Source organism: Lampetra fluviatilis, chromosome 35, assembly GCF_964198595.1.
Source record: "Lampetra fluviatilis chromosome 35, kcLamFluv1.1, whole genome shotgun sequence".
In the NCBI taxonomy this organism is placed as follows: domain Eukaryota; kingdom Metazoa; phylum Chordata; class Hyperoartia; order Petromyzontiformes; family Petromyzontidae; genus Lampetra; species Lampetra fluviatilis.
Window position 1 is genome coordinate 2,214,985 of NC_136309.1, and position 25,075 is coordinate 2,240,059.

The 25,075-nt window shown below is 48.5% G+C and overlaps 1 protein-coding gene across 1 annotated transcript in view; it reads left to right on the top strand.

Annotated features, from left to right (window-relative positions):
- Window positions 1-25,075, top strand: part of LOC144944692 (unconventional myosin-XV-like) — an 87,697-nt gene that overhangs the window by 18,712 nt on the left and 43,910 nt on the right. Inside the window, exons 21-27 of the mRNA XM_078873052.1 lie at window positions 51-135; window positions 8,785-8,853; window positions 14,176-14,254; window positions 17,346-17,476; window positions 18,838-18,936; window positions 21,748-21,983; window positions 24,534-24,712. Of these exons, the coding sequence (XP_078729178.1) occupies window positions 51-135; window positions 8,785-8,853; window positions 14,176-14,254; window positions 17,346-17,476; window positions 18,838-18,936; window positions 21,748-21,983; window positions 24,534-24,712 (878 nt within the window). The remainder of the gene's footprint in view (window positions 1-50; window positions 136-8,784; window positions 8,854-14,175; window positions 14,255-17,345; window positions 17,477-18,837; window positions 18,937-21,747; window positions 21,984-24,533; window positions 24,713-25,075) is intronic.

The window sequence follows — 25,075 nt, forward strand, 5'->3', positions numbered from 1 at the left end:
CGGCGGTGGCGGTGGCCGTCCCCGTGACGTGGCTCGTTGTCGTTGCGCAGGCGGCGGTTCCAGCGGTACCGGCAGGGCGGGGTGCAGCTGCGGGCCGCGGTGCGGATCATCGTTCTCACGCGGAGGTACCTGAAGGTGCGCAGGTCCCGCGAGACACCGCCCCCCCCCCCTCTTCTATTCCACCTCCCCCCCCCCCCCCTTTCCGCACTGACCCCCTGCGCAGTGCATGAGCTTGAGTCTTACTCTTTGGTTTTTTGGGTAAAGTCACGTAGGTAAAAAATAAAATAATTTAAAACAACTAAATTAAATCGCGACGTTTCGGGCGCAACACAAGCGATGCAGTCTGCATCGGCAGTAGGCCATGCTTTCTCACCTGATGACGGACGCTTGTGTTGCGCCCGAAACGTCGTGATTTAATTTAGTTGTTATCATTATTGTTTTTTTACCTACGTGACTTTACCGAAAAAAATATGAATCCTTGCAGTCACGAAAGCTTCAAATCTAGCTTGAGTCTTAATAATTGTACTGACTTTGTTTATCTAGGAAGGCCACACTGGGTGGTAGGACTCTTTTTCACGAGGGTTCAGCGTTGGGTTTTCATTTTAAGAGGTTTTCGGCCGATTCAGAACCAGAATCTTTATTTAGACTGCAGGAGGAATCCGATGAGCTATGAAGGCACATCCGCGACGCCCACGGGAAGAGAGTTTCGCAACACTTGTTACAGTGACCCACCAACCCTCGCTGCTGCCTCGATAGTGCTGGACTACAGGCAGCCACGGCGGAGAAATAATAATACTGGGAGGTGTGTTCACACGCGACAGGAAGGCATGACTCCCACCATGCCTGGCATATGTCATCTGACCACCCCAAGTTGGAACACTGCTGTCATCTGGGGCAGAGCGCCCAGTGCCCACCTCACTGCACTTGACAGCATTCAACGTAAAGCAGTCGCGTTGTTTGTTGATCCAGGACTCGCCAATTCACTCCACTGACTCGCTTACTGGTGGCCATCCACCTCTTTACGACTCTTCTACCGCTACTGTCGTTTGTTTCTGTTCCCATGAACGTCGCTCATCGAGGTGCAGTTTAAGGACAACAGACTATGGGTCTCTGTGTGAGTCTATGGGTCTCTGTGTGAGTCCATGTATGTATGTTGAACTTCTTTCGCACCGTACGTAGCCAACCGTGCTATTCGGAGGTGAGGGGTAAGGAGAATAAACTAAACGCAAAAATCAGTTTGAAAGAAAATCGTTTTCTTTCGAACTGGCCTTGAAAATGAGATGACTGATGTCATCGGTCCATCCAATGCACTCAATTCTGCCCCACGCTTCACGTCATCAAGGCCATTTCAGGAATGCGACTGAGCCAATGTCTCAGCAGTCAACAGCTGCCTGGTTTTGCTACGGCCCTTAATGGGCCCGCCCAATTACGGCGCTCCTCACAAAGTGAACATGTCTCCAAGCTCAAATGAGCACCAGTCTGTGGTGTTGTGGCAGGCCCCCCCCCCATCCCGCGCCGCCTACCCATCCCCGTTCGTGCGGCATGAGTGGTGGTTGTCGCGACCGCAGTGCAAAAAAGAAAACCCCCAGGATATATTTCGTGGGAAGAAGGCTCGCAATAGATTTGCCAGGGCAGGTGTCTCACAAAAGACGACGATCCTGGGAAGAATCGGGACAGGTGGCAAACCCTGGTCGTGAGCGGCCGTGAGGAAAGACGATGGCTTACGGCAAAGGCCAGGCTGTACTCTGGTTAACGATTGGGGGGGGGGGGGGGGGGTTAACACTCACCCGTTACTCGTGACACTAAAGCTAAGCCGAGCCTATATTGTTTATGGACGGCAAAGAGTGCATCACCAGGGCCGTGCGCATAGTTTTGCAGCTTTTACTGCGGCGCTACAGCACTATGGGCAGGTACCACAAACGGTTTATGGCGCGTGTTCTTGAATGCGATCCATTGTGGACTGATCCGTCACATTTGTTTTTTTCGTGTAACTCGACGAATTTGCGGCACCGTCGGTTAATTTTTTTGTCCTCGAATTTGCTCAAAAGACGCCCGGAGCATTAAATACGTACGGCGAGATCGAATCGGTAAATGTAACTATTCAACCAGGTAAGGCCCACTGAGCTATGAAGTTATTTTTCAACGGTTTTATTTAACTTGACTCCTGTTTGTCGTGGTCAAATCTTGTAATCAAAATTTAGTCCACTTTCTGTTGTCTAATCAATTCGAAATTTTGCACACGTACTCAGATCCGGTGACAATGCATGCCTGTATCAAAATCGGCGTCAATTAATCAATAAATTGCCTCCTTTAAAGCAATTAACATTTAGTATATATTTGTGTAGGTCAAAAACGCCGCGGTCCCTAAACTGTGGAATTGCCTCGCCCAAGAAGCCGGCACCGCGTGTCTCTTGTGACCAAGATGTTTTCCACTTCCCGTTGTCCAATCGAGTTATTTACTTTTTAGTTGCACTTTAAAATAAAACCGTTGTTTTTAAAAAACTTTTTTAAGGAGTTTATTTCTAAGCGACTTGGCCACAAGTGATAGCTCAATGAAAGCGGCTTATCACGTGGAAATGTGTAGCAGCAGCCAAATTCTCTAAACGTGCGTTGATTCTGGACTTGCGAACACCTGACACAGCCAACTAGTAAGGGTTGTCACGTAAACAGAACGTGCCAATTCGTCACTAGTACAGCACTAACCGGTGTGTTGGAGAGCCAAGCCACAACATTTACAATCTGAGTACAACGTTTCGGCAGTAATTACAACCAGCTTTGTCAAGCGATAGCCAGATTTGTGGAGAAGTCCACCTGTTTCGTACCTTATATAGAGGCGTAGATGTGGTGACCACTCTTCCAAATATACAGCAGCAGGCGTCAGGGTTGGGATCGAACCCACGACCTGCATACCAGGCGAGGAGACGCTAACGTGTGGGGAGTGGAGTGGATGGGCGTGCCCGCCCCTTCCCCCCGTGGGGTAGAGATCAGATTTAGGTGTCTGCGGGCTGATGGAGCTCACGCGATCAATCTCCACGTTGGTTCGCTGGAGCCGACCATGTTCAAAGTTATCCATCACTGGCCGGACCTGCAAATTCGAAAATGGGAAAGAGCATCTCGTATTCACCGATTATATGTGTGACGCAAAAGCCTTGATCTGCTTTTGACTCTGGTGGGAAAAAAGTTTTGGTGTGGGGTATACTGTGCTTTCACGACAGTTTGAGAAGAATATAGTCACTGAAGGAAGATGATAACACACTGATGTGCTACTTATATTACAGAGTCTGCTGTTACCAAACTCTTCACCTGAACTCAGAAACTAAACGACATGACCCCAATACTCCGATCCCTCCACTGGCTCCAAATCCAATCCCAGTTCTACCTCAAGACTTCCCTCAATTTTCAAAATGTTCCATTTTACACGCTTCCTCCTATCTCTCCCCCTATCACCCCTCCACCTGTTCTACTCCCGTCCATGCACTTTCCACTTTCCAATCCAGCAACCATGGAGTTACGTTGAAGCCCTCGGTCAACCTCCGCTCAGTGGGAGATCGCTCCTTCTCTCTCTGCCAATCTTATCTGGAACGTCCTTCCCTACCGCGGCCATCTGTCCTGTCGACCCCCTGCTCCCAAGACAACCCTCTTCTCCTATGACCGTCTCTTCTCTTCAACAATTAAAACGCTTTCATTCTTCTCCACGAAGCACGTCCCTCTGTGAAGAGTCAGGCTATGCAGTTTTTTTTTATTTGAGACGCTCGGCAAAATCCAAAGTGCATTTTGATGTTTACCTATCGCATAAATCTCGTAGCCTATTCCCTGCAGCCTCGATCCACGCGTATTGTTCTCAACACCTTGAAGCCTAAGGCCTAAGTGTGATGTTGTTCATTATCCACATAGGGTCCTCCGTCTCTTTTCAGTCTTTAAACAACCAACCGCATGCCCCCGAGCTATTTAGTAATACACGAGGTCTGTCAATAAAGCAATTAAACATCTTTTAAAGTTACGTCGTTTGTATTTCCCCAGGACGTTCTAAGTTTCTCCTGTCAGCATCGTGCCGTCGTGAGATGAAGAATCCATCGGGAAAGCTGGCAGAGCGGTGTGGCCCCACGTTTGTCAGAGAATTACCGGAAAAGGGATTTATTATTTCATAAGACGTCTCCTAAAACATTGACTCGGCATCTTTACCCTTCATGCAGTTAGCGGTGTGCACGTTTCCAAACACTCTTGATGGGAGATTGTTTTTTTTGTAGCATGACAAAGCGATGTTTTTAATTCTCACAGCTGGAATTGAATCACGCTAAAGCAAAGATTTTTTTTTTTACGTTTAACGCGGCGTTTGCTTTTTCGTGCAGCTATGGCGACCAGGCTGAGACCATCAACTTGCCAACCCAGTGTGATCACAGGTGGCTGAAACCTGGGCTTGAATGCAGCTTACAAGTAGTGCTAGCTCTGCACATCAGACCTCTGGACCAGCCAGTCGCTTGAGTTATCAAGCATCTTAATGGAATATAATCACGACATTGTTTTTTTACTCTCTCCTGTCTAACTCGCACCAAGTGCAGTAGTTGTCAATCAGACTTTTCTAGAGTTATGTGGTGGGAGAAATGTGACTTTAGTTGATAAAATATATCTTAAACATATATATAATGTGGACTCTTATCTGATTTGGCATAAAGGGACTTTTTTGCCTTACTTTTTTAAATTCTTTATAAAAATAAGCATCCCTAGGCACAGGCATAGAGGCCCAAAACGCCAGGTGGTCAACAACAAACAGCACCACTGTGGGTTTAAGTAGATAAGTAGATACGCATTAATACCTCTCTTGACCAGGGGTGTATTAGAGTGTGGGAAAATAGACGACGGGAGGTGCATGAAGCAGAAAGATAAGAGCATTGACATGCAGCGTGTTGACCCTACCGCTCTATTGAGCCGGCCAGATGCCCCCTATTTAACGGGCCACTTGGAGCCGAGATCTCACAAATACTTAGAACCTGGATTCACGAATGCGAGTTGACGACGCAGCACCAACTCGGCCGTCCTTTTTTCCCCAAAGCGGCAAAAGACGAGAGATTTCCCCTACGATGCCCCCGTTATCACGCAAGCCCTTTTGCAACCTGTTGCAGTGCGATGTTACGGGGTGTTGCTCCCTTTTCTGGGAGCCGGCGTTAGGCAGGGCGCACAGCGGTAGTGCGTAAAGCCAGATAACGTTTGTAGCGCAATACGGCTTTTTATGGCTGGACTTTGACACGGGAAATAGTTGCGTTGTTTGTGTTCGCAAGTCCAAGTCCTTAACGGTGTCATTCGTCCTGTCTAGAATTCGGCCCGCAACGATTTTTTCAAGTCTGCTAGAAAAGGGCAGATGTGAGAGACGTACGTACGGTGAGAGAGGACCTTTCTTTTCAACGGCGTGAGTAACCGGCGAGGCCAAGAGGGTTTGCCCGAGAGGATTAAGCGCTACCTGCCGGGTGAGTGCCGTCGTGAGTTTGTGCGAGAACCCATCCTCGGGATATCTCCCCGTCCGGCTGGGCGTTGGGCAGGACCACTCCGCGCGCGGTCGACAACGCGGCTCGCCGAGGCTGGCTCTTCTGGGGCGTTGTTCACTGGGGTCTGTTTTTCTATTTCTAACCGAGACGTTTGGGTGGACGCGGTGGTTTTTTGTCTTGTTTTAAAGCAATGGATCATCTGTGTAGGAAAGTAATGGGACAATACAAAATCGTTGTCGTCTTCGTGTTGTTTTTAAAAAGAATATTTATTATTGTGAAATGTGCCGTGTCGGGCAGAGGTGTGTTCGCGTGCGAGGGAGTGGTAGTGTAGCTGCGCTACAATCCCAGCGACCGGAGTTCGATTCCCGCTCACGGCCGACAACGCCAGTGACGATTATCTGAACCGGTCCAGGGCCTCCTTTAGGTCGACTCTGCCTCAAATGAGTACCTGGTGCGGTGTGTAAACATCGTCACAAAGCTGGTCGGGCGTGGTTGCTGGCCACCCACCCTACCGTGTGCCGTGCCGGCCTTCATAGGTCCTTCCCGCTAACAGCACTTGGCCCAACAGTCTGTTAAGGCTATACGGGGGATCTTTGTAGTAGCGTGGTCGGCGTGTGTCATGGGCCCCTCGAGGGTGCAGCTGGTGCAGTTACACCGCCTGCGCGTTCGATGGCTACCCCACCGAGCTTTGTCTCTCGACTGTGTAGCGTTCCGTGAAGGGATGGGAAGCTTGAACACAGCAGATAACCTCAGACATTTGCTGCACGAACGTGGCTTTTTTTCCTTTTGTGAAGAGAGAGAGAGTGACAGTAATAAGGTGAAACGGTAACAAATGAAATGGGCTGTTATGAAGCTGACATTGCCCATCATCGTCATCATTGGCCATTCTCTATCCACTGCTGGATGAAGGCCTCCCCACACACCGTCGAAATTAATGTTGCTCCTGCACGTGATCTCATCTCATCGCTCCGTCTCTGCCGTGGTCGCCCCTTCGGCTGCGGTTCCTCCTTTGGCCGCAGTGTTTTCACCGCCAATCTCGTCCCGCGCCCATCGTCCCCTTCAAGCGATGAACGTGGCCCGCTCCAGTCCACGTGGCCGTCTCTAGTGGTCGATGTGACACCTCTGGTTTTGCGTCCCCTGCTTTCGCACGATCCTCTCTCCCTTTTCCTCGGCGTAATTCTGAGCGAGCGTCTCTCTCCCTTGCTGAGTTTGTGCACCCCTCCACACTGTCCACATTACTAACCCGTACAACAGAGGCAGCAGTGTGCGCTGATTGAAAACTTTCCAGTATGCTGCTTTTAATTATAAATCACTAGATTCTGCTCTCGATCCCCTCTTTATTTAATCATTTTGATCCTGATCAACCTTCAATCACTGCCCTAGGTAAACATATTCTGCTTTAATTTATAACGGTGTTACTCCAACAATTGGTTTAATTTTGTTCGGAACACCTTTTCTGCGCAACTTTTGTTCGTGTATATTTTTGAGCCCAAGCTCCTCGTTTTGTGATATTCTTCAGTGCATTCCTACAGTTTTGTTTTCACTGCTTGTCAGCATGGCTACGCCATTCGCAAATCCTGAGACGGCGCAACATTTCCCAAGCTGCCATTTGACAAAATGAAAATTCATCTGTAGCGACGGTCGAGGAAATTTGTTGACAGTAACTTTTGGCTGGCTATTCACCCAAGGCTTAATTTCTCACGGGATATTTTCCGGATGGCTGCGGGGATAGACTGGAGTAGAGACAGGACCAGAGAACGCGGTAAAGGTGCAGGCCTACAATTGCTCACTCGTGCCACTGCTGGCGGAAGGACTTCCGCTTGAGGCCAGAGGGAGTTCTATAGGGTGTATTGGTCTACTCTCCCATGCTGATCAGACGTGTTAGAAGATGTGAGGCTAATCCCGCACTTTACTCCACCACACGTGACCTGCCAATCGCCTAACTGTGGTGTCACCCATTTATACCGCTGGGTGGACGGGTGGCAGAGTGCTTTTCAGAAACTCGCACCGCAAGAGACGGGGGGACTGAGGATGAGGGGCATCACCACTGCAGATTAGACAGGAGCTGGATTCCCAGGGGTGGGATCAAATAATAAAAAATGCTCGTTTAGTCCGTCTCTTATGTTTTTTAATTTTATTTTATGTTGGTAAAAAAAAACTTGCACCATCGTTCCAAATTGCCACGCCGGAAGATCAAATTGCGCGTTTGTATGTTGAACTTCTTTCGCACCATATGTAGCCAACCGTGCTAATCGGAGGTGACCTCTAGATTGCAACTCCAGTGTAATAGCCATTACATCACGAGCAGCATCGCTGTAGAAGGAATGCAGACTCGGTGCAATTGTACAATGTCGGAGCACTTGGACTCGTAGACAACAATCTGGGGAGGTTCCACACACTGTGACATCACGTCCACCCCAGTGAACATCACGTCCACCGCAGTGAACATCACGTCCACCCCAGTGAACATCACGTCCACCGCAGTGAACATCACAGCCACGATAGTGAACATGATGCAAGAGAGGGTCAGTGCAGGGTAAAAGTGTCCGTATCTCTGTGGGTCTCTTTGGAGTCTGTAGGCCACACCTAGTCTCGAGTTATGGCTCGAGGTATGGCCGAGAGTCGAAGGTGGAGTAACCCTCATCTGAAATGATAACTCTTTGTCAATTATTACACACGCGGAGCGTTTCTGGGAAGTTTATTATTGCCGCTTTGGCAATCATTATTAAGGTTTTTTTTTGAAGATGGCAAACCAGACACAATGTTGATATATTCACTGTCTTCCTGCAAATATGAATAATTGCAGTGTTTTTTTTTTCCCATCGAACCAAACTGTATAACTTCCTGACGTAACTGCAGGCCTCGTCGAATCTCGGGACCCTTTACCACGAGGGTCCCCCATGCGTTGAGATGTTTGGGCCAATTCCGTTCGCGAGCGTTTGTTTTCATATGGGAGGCAAACCGGTAGGGCCCGGGAGAAAACAACCCCGACCAACCAAGCGCGGCGTGACACTTTGCACCGCCATCTCCTCGTCGTGCACCTTTGCCGACGCACACCCACCACAGCACGTGTTGATCGCCCGTCCCAAGTACTGGCGAGGATTATTATTCGCACTTCGCTTCCAAGATTGGGGCGACGTCGGGCACATTCGGCTGCGGACTCGGTTGTAGTTCTACGCGTCGCGGTTATCTCGATGGCCCTGCGACGGTCAAGCCTGGGAGGCTGACCACGTGGACCTTCCTGGGACGAGCGGTTGGGTACTGATCAAATCAATGTTTTTGTTTTTTTTCTTCCCCTTGGCAGTATAAAGAAGAAGAGAAGCTGAGACAAGAGGCCCATTTGGGGCCGTTTGGAACTGGAGCGATGGCGAACGTGAGTTGTCGATGCCTATCGCACGTTGGGATATTGTCACTAAGCATGGCGATTCGTTCATAACAACAACAATAATAATGCCAATCCAGGAAAGTGTGTATGTATGTTGAACTTATTTCGTACCGTACGTAGCCAACCGTGCTGATCCGAGGTGCACGGTTGGCTCTGACTGAGTCTCACGACGACTTTTTCGGAGCGTGCTACATTGGAGTATTTGACCGATTCCACTCACGATGAGTGTCTGGCTTCATGTGCGGGGAGACTGGAGAACCCGGAAAAAAACCCCATCGCTCACACGAGGGGGGGTGACACTGAACTCTGCCATCTCACAGCCCACGCCTACCACAGCTGCCACGCCCTGGTGGTCACCCCCTCCGATTACTCATGGACGTTCGTCACGATCACGGATCCAAGCGTGTTGCGCGGTGCGCCGTGTCGTTGACTGTGGGAGAGACCTGAACTTAAGGGAACCTTGATTACAGAGGTGGTCTTCTGCCACAGTCGTAAAACTAATGAGCAGTACAAACAGCAGGGATAACGGCACGTGTCTCTGATAACCGAGTCTGAGGCGGCGACGACGGCATGAGGATGGCTGGAATCCCATGACGGATACACCGATAGTGCGTGCACACAGGAGACTGGGTTTAGGATACGTAGGCCGATAATGTTTTACAATTGGTGGAACTGTGAACCCGAACACATACACGCACACGGTCAAACCGTAAAGGTCACGATTGGTGAGTTATTGTGATCTGGTTGTCCTTTGTGGGCGAGGAGAGCGCTTGGGTAGGTGACCTTCGTGCGTGCCAGGGTAGTCACGGCGCTGCTGCTGCTGCTGCAGCAACGCTGTGCTTGGGTGATGGTTCAACAGAGGGTGGTCCAGCAGCGGCATCTCTGCTCGAAACCACGGTTACGCTCCCTGGCCTTCACCAAACCGCGCTGACCAGCGTGGTGAAGTATGGTCAAATAATTCCCCGTGACCCCCACGCCGCGCGGGGAGGCCCTCCCTCATCCAGCAGTGGATTGCAAAGACACGACTGCAGAGAGGGTAGAACATAGTGGGCTCATTGTGCACAGTGGAAATTAAAGACACAAGCCACGGGTAGCGTCGTGCGTTTGTGGCCATTCAACCCAAAGGAAGGGGCGTAGAGTAAACCCACCGTAGCCTGCGCTCCTGCAGTGCAGAAGGAATAGCAAAACAACGCAAACTCCCTCAGCTGAAGCCCTCTCGCGCCCAACAGACCTCGATAGCTCCTGAGCACGTCGCCTTCGCGTTCACGAATAGCAGTGGGGTGAATGCTGCCTGAGATCCATTGGTTCGCCATGATTGTTGTCTTCACATTGCTATTGCTTAGTGGCAATGGCGCTGCATCGTGTCCCAGTTGCATTCCCGACGGTGCAAATATTCAATTGCATTGATTATGTTACCGGTGGCAATATTCAATTGTATTGATCATGTTACCGGTGGCAATATTAAATTCTATTGAACATGTTACCGGTGTCAATATTCAATTGTATTGAACATGTTACCGGTGGCAATATTCAATTGTATTGAACATGTTACCGGTGGCAATATTCAATTGTATTGATCATGTTACCGGTGGCAATATTCAATTGTATTGAACATGTTACCGGTATCAATATTCAATTGTATTGAACATGTTACCGGTGGCAATATTCAATTGTATTGATCATGTTACCAGTATCAATATTCAATTGTATTGATCATGTAACCGGTGGCAATATTCAATTGTATTGAACATTGGTATCCCCTCCTGGTAATCGCACTGCGTGTAGTGACCCAGGTGCATCCCCGGCGGTGCACTATTGGCACCTTGTCAAATCATCCGAGGTGCGGCTGGCCGAGCCGGTGTGACCCCGTCGGCGGTGTGCCCGCCGACGGGGTCGCGTGGGAGAGAATTTCACGGAGATTATTTTTGCCCGAGTGGCTTTTGTTTTCTTCGCACACCAAAGGAGGGGGGGGGGAGGGGGGAGTTGCACCTCCCGATTAGCGTTGGTTGGCTACGTAACGGTGCGAACGAAGTTCAACTTACTTGCTCGGCCACGAGGTTTTGGCGTTCGTCGCAAAGCAGTGAAGCCCAACGATTAAATGCTCAGCGTTGGCATCTAGCTTGGGGTTTTTTTCCCGTAAGTGAGTTTTATGGCTAAACTATTCCCTCTGTGACAGTTAGTCGCCTGCCACACCTTAAAACGGAGGCTTTGTTTTCCCCCAAGCCAAACGGCAATTGGGGCGTTTACAAACAAGCCCAACGCGGCCGGGCTTGCTTTGGTATTGTCCTTCATATCAGCGTGGTGATAATAACAACGTCAAGGTCGGTGCAAAGTTCCACGCTGGAGAACAAAAAATTATTGATGACTCCGGCTTTTATTTACCGTCGAATAAAGCGGCGCGGTCGGTGTGTGCCCGCGTCACCGCTTCCAATCTCCCACCCCACACCACGCGACACTGCCGATTGACCCTGTGGAACCTCATTTGCCAGCATGGTGCATTGTCTTTGAGTTGTGCACCTTTTGGCGTCATCTGGTCCAACACCATGTGAGACTAGGCTCTAAGGAAAGCTGTCTCGGGTGTGGACCAATCAACTTCAAGGACAGTGCATACATTATCAGAGTTATGTTTTTTGTTTGCATTATGACTGCAGGTATTGTGGTCTATGTAAACATGACTCCTTGTAAAAAAGGTGTCAGTTTTGTTGCCAGATAGAGGGGTAAACAAAAAAATTATTATTGCCGATTGAGACAATGAGTCAAAGTGTCTTACATCCCTCCCCACTCTCTCCGACCCATCGGCGAGAGTGGGCACGGCCACGGCTAATCGACCGGCAGGTCGGCGTGCGATCGGCGCAAAGTGTGGCGTGGGCAAGTCCACCTCTTCCAAGGTGCCCACCTCCTCCAAGCGGGAGGGGGCGTTAGTCAGTTTCAGTTTATTAGGTAGAGCCCTGTGAGCCATTCAGCTCTTGAATCGGGTGCAACCGCAACAAAACAAAAAACAAAAACATGAACAAGAAAACATCTTAAAGTGACTATGCACAAACAGAAAAATCCAGGAAAAAACTGCAAAGTAGTCTTGGAGGGGGCTACTCTAGAGCAGTGGATCTCAACCGGGGGTACACGGACCCCCCCCTGGGGGGGAGGGGGGGAGGTTCGTGGCAATGTCCCAGGGGGTAGCATGAGTTGATGTATGCTAAATTACACCGGGTGCTTCAAAAAAATGTTAACACTTACATGGGACTATCTTTTTATGGAAAAAGAACGGATATTAATACACTCTAACATGATAACAAATGTCATGTTAACAGCTTCAAAAAGTCAAAGAGTCTTCCACTTGTTCGCCATCATTGTCAACACGTGCCTGGAATCTTTCTCGGGTGGTCTCCGGAGTCACATTTCTTGTGGCATTGTTGCAAATTCTCGGAAGTGTTAACATTTTTTTGAAGCACCCTGTATCATACATGAGCGTCATTGGTGAATAATCGTGTATGAATCTGCCAATACACAATAACTACGATAAAGTGTAAATCCGTATGGTTACCAAGAACGATATAAAAGACCTTTGTAAACTCTTTCGGTAAAGTCACGTAGATAGGTAAAAAAATAACAAAAAACTACGACGTTTCGATCGCAACACAAGCTGTCGTCTTTTTTTATTCTGAAGACGACCGCTTGTGTTGCGATCGAAACGTCGTAGTTTTGTTATTTCCTTTGAACCTATCTACGTGACTTCACCGAAAGAGCCAAAGAATATGAATTCCTGCAGTCACGAAAGCTTTAAGTCGAACTTTGTAAACTCATTGATGGTAAACAGTGCGGGTTTTCAAGAGTAACCAGCAAGCGCGAACACATTTACTTCATGCGTGCACAGCGTCCGTTTAATTTTTTTTATTCGCTTGCAAGTTACTCTCTCGTTATGATACCTCATAAAATGGACAATTGGTTATACTATTGACGTTCATATTACTCATACATGTATTTCTCAGAACCATGTTGGCTCAGGCAAGGGGGGTTATACTCCAGTTGAAACTAAATTCAACAAGGAGGTAGTAGTACAGCAGCCGAACAAGGTTGAGAAGCACTGCTCCCGAGTTCCGTCTGGTGTCGGCCCTTCCGCCAGCAGCGGTCGTAGCCAAGCGATTACAGGGCTGCCCCTTTGCCCTGTTCAAGCGGCCAGACGTGGCGTTACTTGGAAGTCACGCTGCGTGGCCAAGCCAAACGCCTTGCGATAGTTGGGTGAAAGTGCACCTGGAATTGGCCGAAAGAGCCGTTGTTGTTGCCTTGCCTCGCTCCGATGATTAATGGTGATCCCCTGGCACCGCGCGGCGTTACAGAACAACGCTCGTGCCCCATGAGGGACGCTTGGCCAATACTGTCCGTGATGTTCGACCTCGTGAGCGAGGAGACCAGAGTAACCGGAGAGAACCCAGCGTGCATATGAAGTGTGAGGGGATTGTGTGACACTCGGCAAGGCCACTCTCGGGCCACATTCACTCACATAGCCACGGCTACATACCTGTCAACCCCCTATCAGTGCCCTACCTTATATTCAGACCAATTCAGACCTCATTGGTCACCCCGTGCCCTTATAAATGTCAACGTTCATCCTACAAAGTACCATCACAAGGGAGAAACACAAACAAATAGACAACATTTTTTTGCGTATATTGAAACGGCTGCATGCCGTAGGTACCTCATAACTAAATTTCCCTGTACAAGAATACTGCTAAACCCGTATTGGTTGACAGCTATGCGGCTACAACACCTGGTAAGCCTCAACCATCACCCATCCACGTACTAGCCAGACTCAGCCATGCTAAGCTCAGATATTCAATGGGCTCTCTCTCACTCTATGCACAGGTGGGAAAGCTTGCACTGGAAAATGCATGGACTAATGTTTGCTTCGCGTGAAGGAGACAGATGGATTGTTGTATGTATGTTGTGTACATGTATGGTGTATGTATGTTCAACTTCTTTCGCACCGTACATAGCCAACCGTGATAATTGGAGGTGCGGGGGAAGGATAACAAACTAAACACAACAAGAAGCCGTTCTGAAGAAATTAGTTTTCAATCTAGATGATGATTTTAAAGTGCACAGCTCCAGTGGCTTCCTAATATCGGAAGGAGGAGCGTTCCAGACGGCCGCAGAAGCGCATCTGAAAACGCCGCGAGATGCGGCGACCATCTTTGTTCGATGGTTAAGACAATAGCCGCTGCTGCGAGCATGACCAGAGATGGCGTCTAGATGACCTTCATCCAGCAGTGGATAAATCATGGAGGATGATGATGATGATGAATGTGTGTGCAGGCATGGGCACCCAGGAACACGGCTGTCTCCCAGTTGGAGGTGCCACCTGACCTGGCCATGCTGCTGCGGGTGTACGAAGGTAAGGTCCCTCATGGGTTCAAAAAGACGTGGTCCCTTGTATGTGTGCATGTTGACCTTAATTCTAGATTTGAAGCTTTCGTGACTGCAAGGAATCATCTTCTTAGGTTTTTTCGGTAAAGTCACGTAGGTAAAACATCAAAATGAATGAAAATAAAATAAAATAAAATAAAAAATCACGACGTTTCGGAGGCAACACAAGTCTCCGTCATCAGGTGGGACCGTCACAGCCAGATTAGCTGCATCAAGTGAGGCAATGATTCAAGATGTAATCCCTTAAAAGCGAGTTGAGGGGGGGAGGAGAGGGAGGGGGGAGCTCATCAGACTATGGTAGCCAATGAATGGAACGTATCGGGAGGGAGGGGGGGCGAGGCCAAAAGGGTGGGCGACGGCGTGCAAGCGATTGTGCGCAAGCGGCTAATTACTGCACACGCCAACACAATGGAGCGATTATGCGCAAGCGGCCAACTGCCGCACACGCCAACACAATGGGCAGAGAGGGGGAGGGAAGCTCTAATACACATGATAGACAAAAGAACGAAAATGCCCATGTTAATACCAATGCTGGCTGAACAATGAAGAGAGTACTGTTAAAAAATAACTGGGGATGTTAACACTCGGTAAAGTAAAGTAAAATAGTGCCTGTCAGATAAGATGGTCCAAAAAATTGTAATTAAGTCTTTTTTGCGTGGTTGATAACATCTTTCCAATGATTACTAAGTTTGTACCCATCATCACGGTTGTAATTATGTCTGTGTTTGTATATTTGTATGGCTTCGTGTACAAACCTTTGATGGTAGCCGGGAGGTTTGCAGAGAACCTTGGTCTCGGAAAAGACAATTTCATGAGAGCCCACCGAGTTGTAGCAATGATCGGCAACGGCAGAAGAATCAGTTCTGCCGTGTTTCAGATCTGACTGATTCTTCTGCAGTTGCCGATCATTGCTACAACTCGGTGGGCTCTCATGAAATTGTCTTTTCCGAGACCAAGGTTCTCTGCAAACCTCCCGGCTACCATCAAAGGTTTGTACACGAAGCCATACAAATATACAAACACAGACATAATTTCAACCGTGATGATGGGTACAAACTTAGTAATCATTGGAAAGATGTTATCAACCACGCAAAAAAGACTTAATTACAATTTTTTGGACCATCTTATCTGACAGGCACTATTTTACTTTACTTTACCGAGTGTTAACATCCCCAGTTATTTTTTAACAGTACTCTCTTCATTGTTCAGCCAGCATTGGTATTAACATGGGCATTTTCGTTCTTTTGTCTATCATGTGTATTAGAGCTTCCCTCCCCCTCTCTGCCCATTGTGTTGGCGTGTGCGGCAGTTGGCCGCTTGCGCATAATCGCTCCATTGTGTTGGCGTGTGCAGTAATTAGCCGCTTGCGCACAATCGCTTGCACGCCGTCGCCCACCCTTTTGGCCTCGCCCCCCCTCCCTCCCGATACGTTCCATTCATTGGCTACCATAGTCTGATGAGCTCCCCCCTCCCTCTCCTCCCCCCCTCAACTCGCTTTTAAGGGATTACATCTTGAATCATTGCCTCACTTGATGCAGCTAATCTGGCTGTGACGGTCCCACCTGATGACGGAGACTTGTGTTGCCTCCGAAACGTCGTGATTTTTTATTTTATTTTATTTTCATTCATTTTGATGTTTTACCTACGTGACTTTACCGAAAAAACCTAAGAACATGTTGACCTTCTTTCGCACCGTACGTAGCCAACCGTGCTAATCGGAGGTGCGGGGGAAGGACAAACTAACGAAACGCAAAAAGCAGTTCCCTCATGGGCTAATGAGGCCATGGTTCCTCATGGGTTAATAAAGGCATTAGCACTCGTGGGATCATAAATGTCTGGTTATTTAATGGGACAATGAAGATCAAAGTGTGGTGCGGCATTCATCCAGCAGTGAATTGCCAAAAGGCTTAACATTATTTTGTTGTAAATTATTATGATCGTTGTTACACGTCGTAAAACAAGGAAACTGTGAACGCTTGATTACTTCATTGATTCAGTGAACAAACGTTCGCCCCTGTTAAGCGAAATTCCCCAAAGGGGCGGGGGGGGGGGTGCCTTTTTATTGTGCTCGACATTTCCTCTGATAATAATAATGACCATCAAGTCAAGTATGCGGGCTTGGGGCAGGCAGGAACACGTGGCTAGAAGGGGGAGGGGGGAGGTGAAGGCCAACGGACGAGACCGGTGATGAAATGGCAGCCAAAGGAGGGAATGTACTTGAGAGACGTTCCACCACCATGGAGACCCAGAGATGACATCAGCGCATCAGAGGCCAGAGTAGAGATGCATCGTGACATTGTGAGGGATGTTGGAAGGCGTGGAAGAGGCCTTCATCCAGCCATGCATAGACAATGGATGATGCTTGATGATTATTTCAACAGCGACTGTGCTGTAACGTCATTTTTGACATTTTCACAAGAACTTACAATGACAGCATGACAAAAATAATGAAAACTATTTTTACTCAGTTATTTATAAACATGACGATGTCATTACAGCTGACGTCTTCTCATTACGTGTGATGCAATCACATTTATGAACTACATTAATAAAAAATTAACCCGTAAAAACAAAGTTTTTCACTATAAATCCTTTATATGCGTGGCGGCTAGAGTCCTCTCGTCATCTGGCTTGAGATGGCACGGTTTTTAAACCTCGTCGTGTAAGTTGCCCCGTTGACAAGGCGACGCTTTTATTTAACTCAGGGTCTTGTATCCTCAAATCTTGTAACTCAATTTTTACCCACTTCTCAATATCTTATCGATTGCAAACTTGGTATACGTATGTCATACTGATGACAATACTATATTCTATCATAAAAAAAATATCTATTTTTAAACAATCATTTTTATATATTATGTATCGGCTTGGGTCTAATTGTCCACGCTCAACTGACGTTGGCTGTCAATCACCACGGTCCATTACGTTATGGCAAGCTTCGGGGCCACTTCCTGGAGTCGTGGAGTTCTGCCATTACTCGTACGGTACATTTCATTAAAGCGTGTTTAAAAAAAAAAGTATTTTAAAATATTATTTTTTTGTTGTCGTTGTTGCCGCAGGCAAGTACCACATGCACAGCGACAAGGTCAGGCTCATGTCGCCACCTCCCATGAGGGACACGCGGGTCTACGACCTCCCCCGTGACATCAACAGTCACCCCTTCTCCAAGTTCTCGAAGGGCGCCTTCAAGGTGAGCCCGTGGAGCCCCCCCCTCCCCCTGCGCGATCGTCACAGAGAAGTCCTCCTTCCCAGTCCGCTGTTCATGTCACCGACCAAAAGAGTGGCACCCGTAGAAGGCACCTTGGTCACGTCAATGATTAACGTCGGTGTTTGTTCGATGGTGGGTGGGGTCCCCGTTGCCTTGTGGGACACGGCAGTGTCGCGGTTAGCTGTGAACCCGGCGGCCCGAGTTCAATTCCCGCTCACGGCCAACACCACAGGTGACGATTATCTGAACCGGTCCTGGGCCTCCCCTAGGTCGACTCAGCCTCAAATGAGTACCTGGTGCGGTGTGTAGTAAACATTGCCACTGGGGAGACAAATGCGGCCGGGCTCGGAGTTGGCCACCCACCCCCTTGTGGGCCGCCCCTGCCTTCATAGGTGCTACTCGCTAACAGCACTTGCCCCAAAAGTCTGTTCAGGGTACATCGGGTACTTTGTTGCGTTGGTCCCTTGTAGAACAGGTCATAGCCAGCCAACCACAATATAAGTGTGGCAAAGATTAACGTGAGTCCACTGCCTACCACCACCAAATCACACTAATTGCGCATTATCTCGTTGGAACTCACGTTTATGTTTTTTCTCGAGTTTTCTGGTTTCCTTCCATATGAGGTCAAACACTCATCAGTATGATGCCAAACATCCCAATGCAGGACCCTCCTGAAAACAAGAGTTGAGACTCAGTGAGGATTTCCTGGATACACAATTGGCATTGTAATTTACATTATTCTTAGGTTTTTTTCGGTAAAGTCACGTAGGTAAAAAAATTAAAATTTAAATTAATAAAAGTAATTATTAATTTTTTTTACCTACGTGACTTTACCGAAAAATAAAAAACCTAAGAATATGAATCCTTGCAGTCACGAAAGCTTCAAATCTAGAATTGTAATTGACGTTGCCCGTCAGGCCAATCACACGGAATGTGCCCGATACTCGTCAGTTCTCAGAAGCTAAGCAGTGTGGGGCAATCCCGACTTACACAGACAGATTGCCATCGGCCGCTCCAGGGCTACGTGTTGGGCTGTAGAAATCCCCATCGTTCTGGACATCTACGCTTCCATGCCTGTGGTCCCACGCCTTGGCCAGCCCGCGCTGACGAGCGGCGGGTGAAGCACGGCAAAATAATCCTCACGACCCGCACAGCGTTGTGCGGAGACCCTCCTCATCCAGCAGTGGATTGACGGGAGGGGCTGTACGTGTACGTAATTGGCGTTCGCGACGTATGGTGAGATGCTCTCGGCCTGCGCACGGCCAGGGGATGCCCTCAGGACGTCACCTCAGGTTGGACCCCCTCTCCCCCGCCCTTCCAATCGTTGTGCTTGTTGCTCGTAGAACGGATGCTTCGGCTACCTTGGACCTCCGGTGGAATCGACTCTCACCAAGGTCATCACAGAGGAGGAGCAGATGGAAGCCATATCCATCTTCAAGTTGGTGAGCTCACGCGCGAGGTGACATGACGCCGTTTGTGCGGATGTTCTTCTTGGTTCTTTCGGTAAAGTCACGTAGAATGGAAATAATTAAATAATAAAAATAAAGCATAATGAAATAATTCTCACGACGTTTCGGCCACAACGCAAGCAGCCGAGAACAGGTCGGCTGCTTGCGTTGTGGCCGAAACGTCGTGAGAATTATTTTATTATGTTTTATTTTGTATTTTTTTATTTTATTATTTTCATTCTACGTGACTTTACCGAAAGAACCAAGAAGATGAATCCCTGCAGTCACGAAAGCTTTAAATGTGCGTATGTTGTTTGCGATTGGCTCAACGTCAAGCCTGCAGTCCTATGCCTCGGTAAAGGGGAAGGAGATGTCCTTTATGAAAGTGAGGCCCAATCCAAGAGACTTATCGCAGTAAATGCCGTACTGTAAGTTGACTTTAAAACATTTAAAGCATTCCCCAAAGCCGTTTATGTGCAATTAAAAACAAATCTGATTTTTCTGACCCCCCGTGCTGCTTGCTAACAACGTGACGAGTCGTAACATTGGTCACCTCTGCCGACATCCTTGGTGAATTTATTTCTTCAGCAAATGCTTTCACGCGTGACTGTAAAAACAGTTAGAGCTTGGTGTCACGTGATTGGGTGCGCGTGCTGGTCGTGCCCAGCTTTGATTACTATATTTAAATGCGACTTGATTTATGCTCGTGTCAGAGGAGAGCGTGTCAACTCTTCAGTCGTTAAACATTTTTGGGAAGTCGGCAGCTTTTCTGAACTCCAGTCCTCCGTCCACTTCCTCCCACCGTCCACCTTTTTGCGATTACCAATCTTTTCAATTTGTGCGCAACGTGGGCTTCTTGACGCTGCCCACGCACTTGACGGTCGATAGTTGCGTAAGGCCGGACCGTGGACCGGGTTACGAGGACCGGAGTTTAGAGACCCCGCTCTAAATGTAGCCACGTAGGCTTTTGCGACCGATCTCTTACGACTTACAATTGATTCTTGGGTCAGATTGCGTCCGTAAAATGTGTGTCGTAAACAACATTCCCTCCTCCTCCACTCGACGCAGCCAATCAATAACGTTACGGGAGCAACGTGCCAGTTCATTTCCTGCTTTGGCACTCCGTTGTTTTGGAGCGCAATCCACAACGTTTTAACAATTGGGTATGAGGGACGTTTCACTGGCATCATCAGGGTCGGTTTACACATTTGAGACTCTACAGGACAGTGTTCCGAGCAAAAACTACATCAGTGTTAACCGTTAACGTTGTTTGAGGTTCGTACGGTAATACTGTACTGTGATTATCAAGGTGCTAATGCTTTCTGTGTGAAGCTGGCATGCGTTTCCTCTATTGATTTTAAGCGATATTTATGCCAACATATTCAAACGGATCCTTCTCAACCGCTTTGTTCAGATGTTCAGAGTTTATTTGAGGTGACCGTGTGGCTCAGAGGTCCAAGCGCTGAGCTGGTATCGCTGCTGAGATCCTGGGTTCAGATTGAGGCAGCCGCCTGGATAAAACTGGGTTCTCAAGTGCAGCGAGTTGTTGTGCTCACCAATGACTGCACACAATGAACCATCTCAGAAAATTTGGTTCTGCACTTAATTTAGTGAAATGCCAGTCCTGAGAATGAACAGAGTATTAGTTTGAGTCATAATATAGGTTTGTTTAGGCTAGATCGCGTAAATATAAATGTGTCATTAAACCCGCCACCAGCCGACACAGCCAATTAGTAAGGGTTGTCACGTGAACAGAACATGCCAATTCGTTACTAGTACAGCACTAATGTGTAGTGTATTGTATAGTGTATAGTGTAGTGTAGAGTGTAGTGTATAGTAGTGTAGTGTATAGTATTGTAGTGTACAGTGTAGTGTATAATAGTGTATAGTGTAGTGTATAGTGTAGTGTACTAGTACAGCACTAACCGGTTGTGTTGGAGAGCCAAGCCACAACATTTACAATCTGAGCACGATGTTTCTCCAGTAATTACAACCAGCTTCATCAGGCGACAGCCAGATTTGAAATTGGTCGGGAAAGCCTACGTGTTCAATTGGTGTGACTACCATGCAATGATCATTATTCCCATGTGACAGGGCGTTTGATAAAGTGCTCTCCCCCAATGGCGGAGCCAGGATTTTCAGGTAGGGGGGAAACCCCTCCAGAAATGAAATATGATAGGAATTGTTAGTAAGTAAGGACTTGTCCCTTGCTTTTTATTCGGCGCGTGTGCGGTGATGGCGCAGCCATCGATTAAGGGTCGAATTCGAACCGCGTTGTGTGATCGGCATCGCGCTCGCTGAAGGTATGTATTCAGGAAAGTCGTGTACTGCATACGCAACTGCGCACAATTCTGAGTCATTTTTAACTGCTTTGCTGTTACTTATTGCCAATTATGGACTCGGACTATTGTCCTATCATCTCATAGAGTCCATGGCACGTAATAACATGCTACACAGTGGCAGTGGGGGTCGCAAAATGCCGATCTATTACTAATAAACCCCAATGATCCGATCGAAATTATGGATATCGATCGGATCATTGGAGGGGCACGTGCCACCCCACCCCCCCCCCCCACTGGCTCCGCCAGTGCTCTCCCCTACTGTATGGGACAGAGATCACTTTAAGTTATTTTTAGAGGTAGTTCTGTGATATCCGCTTGCGTGGGAAGTTCTCGAACACGGACGCTCCGTGTCCTCTGAGATTCGAGTCAGGGTGATTTTGTCGTAACTGACGCGCAGTTGTCTCGGCGCGGAAATGTTGAGCGCCATTCCCTTCCTGACAATTGGCCTCGTCCCGCTCCGCAGGTGATGCGCTTCATGGCGGACAGCACCATGAGCCCCATGCAGGAGTTCCTGCTGGGCAGCTACGTGGTGCAGCGCGCCATCAACATCCCCGGCCTGCGGCAGGAGGTGTTGTGCCAGCTCGCCAACCAGACGTGGCAGAACCCGGACCCGGCGAGCGCGCGCCGGGGCTGGCTGCTGCTCGCGAATTGCCTCGGCTGCTTCGCCGTGCCGCCCATTCTGCGACCGTACCTGCTCAAGTGAGGCCCCCCCCCACCCAGTGCCAAGGGCTCGTGGTGGGCTCTATGATCAGGGGTGGGTAGCGTCGCCACCTGTCCTGGTTTTTCGCACGGTCGTCCTCTTGTTGAGCGAGCCGCTGTCGTGGGAGATCTCAGATCTGTAAGTCTTCCCCGGGACATTTAAAGTGTCTCTGTATTTGTCAGTTAATTGACGATGCTCCGTGAGAGATAATGCATTGCAGTGGACTGTAGTTTTCCCCGTCTTCTGATATCGCGAGATATTCTTGTCCTCGTGATATGACCTGGTCCTTTCGTTGTTTGATCTTAGAGGTGGCAACCCTCATGGTGGGAAACCTACGGCCCATGGTGTCGTATCCGCCCCTCAACTTCTTTAGTGCGTCTGGCGGCCATGTGAGGCCTCGCACTTCAAAAGGGCCTCCAATCGACGCACTTGCCCATGACCGCAAGCACCTTAGCCACCCTAACTGGGTACTAGAGTGGAGGATTTTCGACCTGCCAATACTGTATTTGCACTTTTATATAGCCAACTTCAAGGTAGTTTTTTATCGTTTGGAATGAGTTGGTTCAAAGTTATTTCAACAATCTGGTTCATTGTATGACTCGGCCGATAGGGTGTTGATCAACTCGCGGCGAGCTCAATCGTCGCTCGTGTTTCGTTATTTCTTTATTCCACTTGGGGGCGGCAACGCAGGTCCAGCGGCGTCGTGTTCGCAGCTTGGTCGCAGAGCTTCGCGGTTCCATTCCAGCGGCCGCCCCGATTTAATAGGCCGGGTGCGTGAACCGTAAAATATGCGTGCCATCCGCATCACAGTGGCTGTTAACGTCGTTCCCAAGAATAGACCACTGTGGGCTGGTGGTCCAACATTTCCCAATGTAAAAAATTACCAACTTTAAAAAAATTACCCACAATTGGAATATATTTAGAAATCATCGCCCCCCACTACTCCACTTCTGTGAAAACCTGGAAAAGAGTCGGGAGACTCGGTGAGGCTTTCCTGGGTACATGAGCGTTTATTAAAAAAGAACATAAAATTAAGGCTGAACTTGCTTTACGTTACCGGTTTCATAACATATCGAGCAATGTCTCTATTTTATAACTTGGGAAGCTAATGAATGCGAAGGAATGTATCGTGCAGTTGTTGCGCACTTACAAATGTTAGACCCGACTTCTGTGGCGCCTCATGTTTATGATCTCGCGGATGAGGAGGGTTAAAGATTTACAGAGGTACACCGACAACGAGACACAGTGCCATGAAAGATGGTCCAAATTTGCATATTAATAGCGAGGGAGTGCTTTCAGAAAAACTGAAGTTGATAGTGAAATACAACAATAATATCATAGATCTTCTTGGTTCTTTTGGTAAAGTCACGTAGAATGGAAGTAATAAAATAAGAAAAATAATTATTTTATTATTTCCATTCTACGTGACTTTACCGAACGAACCAAGAAGATGAATCCCTGCAGTCACGAAAGCTTTAAATCGAAAAATAATATCGTACCTTAAGAGGAACTTTTCAAATCGGTGCATATGACCCACTATTACATAGCCCTATTGAAATGGAAATTGGGCCCAGGAATGAATTGCTAAGCATATTATGCTAATCGTGGTAGTGTTGACTTCCGTTTAGCAGTTCTACCCAGAATGCAGTGTGCCAGCGACATTTTATAATTTTACTTTGAATATCAATTAGTTGATGGAGGAATACTTGTCTGTTACTCAACGGCCACTAATTAAATACCCATCATGCCCCATGGTGTAAAGCACCGTGTTCAATTCACTCAGTCTCTCAGACCTCTCTAGTTATGCGCTATGAAGAAGGGCCATTGCTTGAGCCGTTTACTATTATACATTTTCTTTCAAGGTCACAGTGCTGTTGACAAATGTGTTGAGGTTGCACGATGACTTCGGGATTATGAACATGGACGCTGACAAAGAAAATTAGGGGGAAATAAAATGTGATGAGCGCACAGAGAAGCGTGGAGAGATGCGCGCTTGGAATGGTAGAAAGAAGATGCGTAAATCAGGGAATAAATGCAAACGAGAGACATTGTTATTGACCGATTGTCGCCTCTATCAGCGCCAGTCGGTAAATCTCACACATTCGCGATCATATTTAGAGTTGCGCTCGCTTCAGTACTTCAGTGACTAAAAGTGCCTCGCGTCCCGCCTCAACCATTCCAATAGCCCTGCTACAGTGCAGGCAAGGGGACCCCCAGTGGCAGCTGTCCTTATACGGCACGAGGATGTGCGCAGCACTGGCCTACAGAACGGGCCGTTGTCCTGCCAGTAAGGGGGGGGGGGAGCAGGGTAGGGGGGCGGGGTGTTGCGAGTCGCTTCTCAAAGTTGGCACATAACAGTTGGACCACGATGCCGGCACGCGCGGCTCACTCGCTGTCGAATGACGCCACGGGTATCTTTTTAACGTCCGCCTGGAAGCGGCGATGGTGGTCCCCGTGGGTACCGGGCGTGCGTTCGCGAATTCACGGTCGCCCACCCAACCCCCCCCCCCCCGCTCGCTCACGCCTTGCTTTACGCGCGCGCCGCGTAGGTACGTGTCGGACCACGCGATGAACGGCTTCAAGTCCCTGTGCCAGCGCAAGCTGATCCAGGGGGCGTCCGAGGCCGTCAGAGACCCCGAGACTTCACGCCAGTTCCCCTCCACCTTCCTCGAGTGGACAGCGAACCAGCGCTGCGCCCGCACCACCGTCAGCGTCCACTCCTTTGACGGTACGGCCGGCGGCACAGATTCTGGCAGCGGGGGTGGGGGGTTGGGGGGAACCAAACAAAACAACAACCGCAAACTAGCTCTCTCGCTCTCTCCGTTTTGCTTCCGATGTTGCGGAGGCACGAGGTACGTATGCGTGCGTGTTGAACTTCCTTCGCGCGCCGTACGTAGCCGACCCTGCTTATCGGAGGTGCGGGGGACAGACGACAAACTACACACAAAATAATGGTGAAAAAGAAAGGAGTTTTCAACTTAGATTTAAAAGTGCATAGCTCCAGGGGCTTCCTAATATCGCAAGGAAGATGCGTTCCAGACGGCCGCGGAAGCGCATCTGAAAGCGCGTCACGCAGCAACTGTCTTCATTC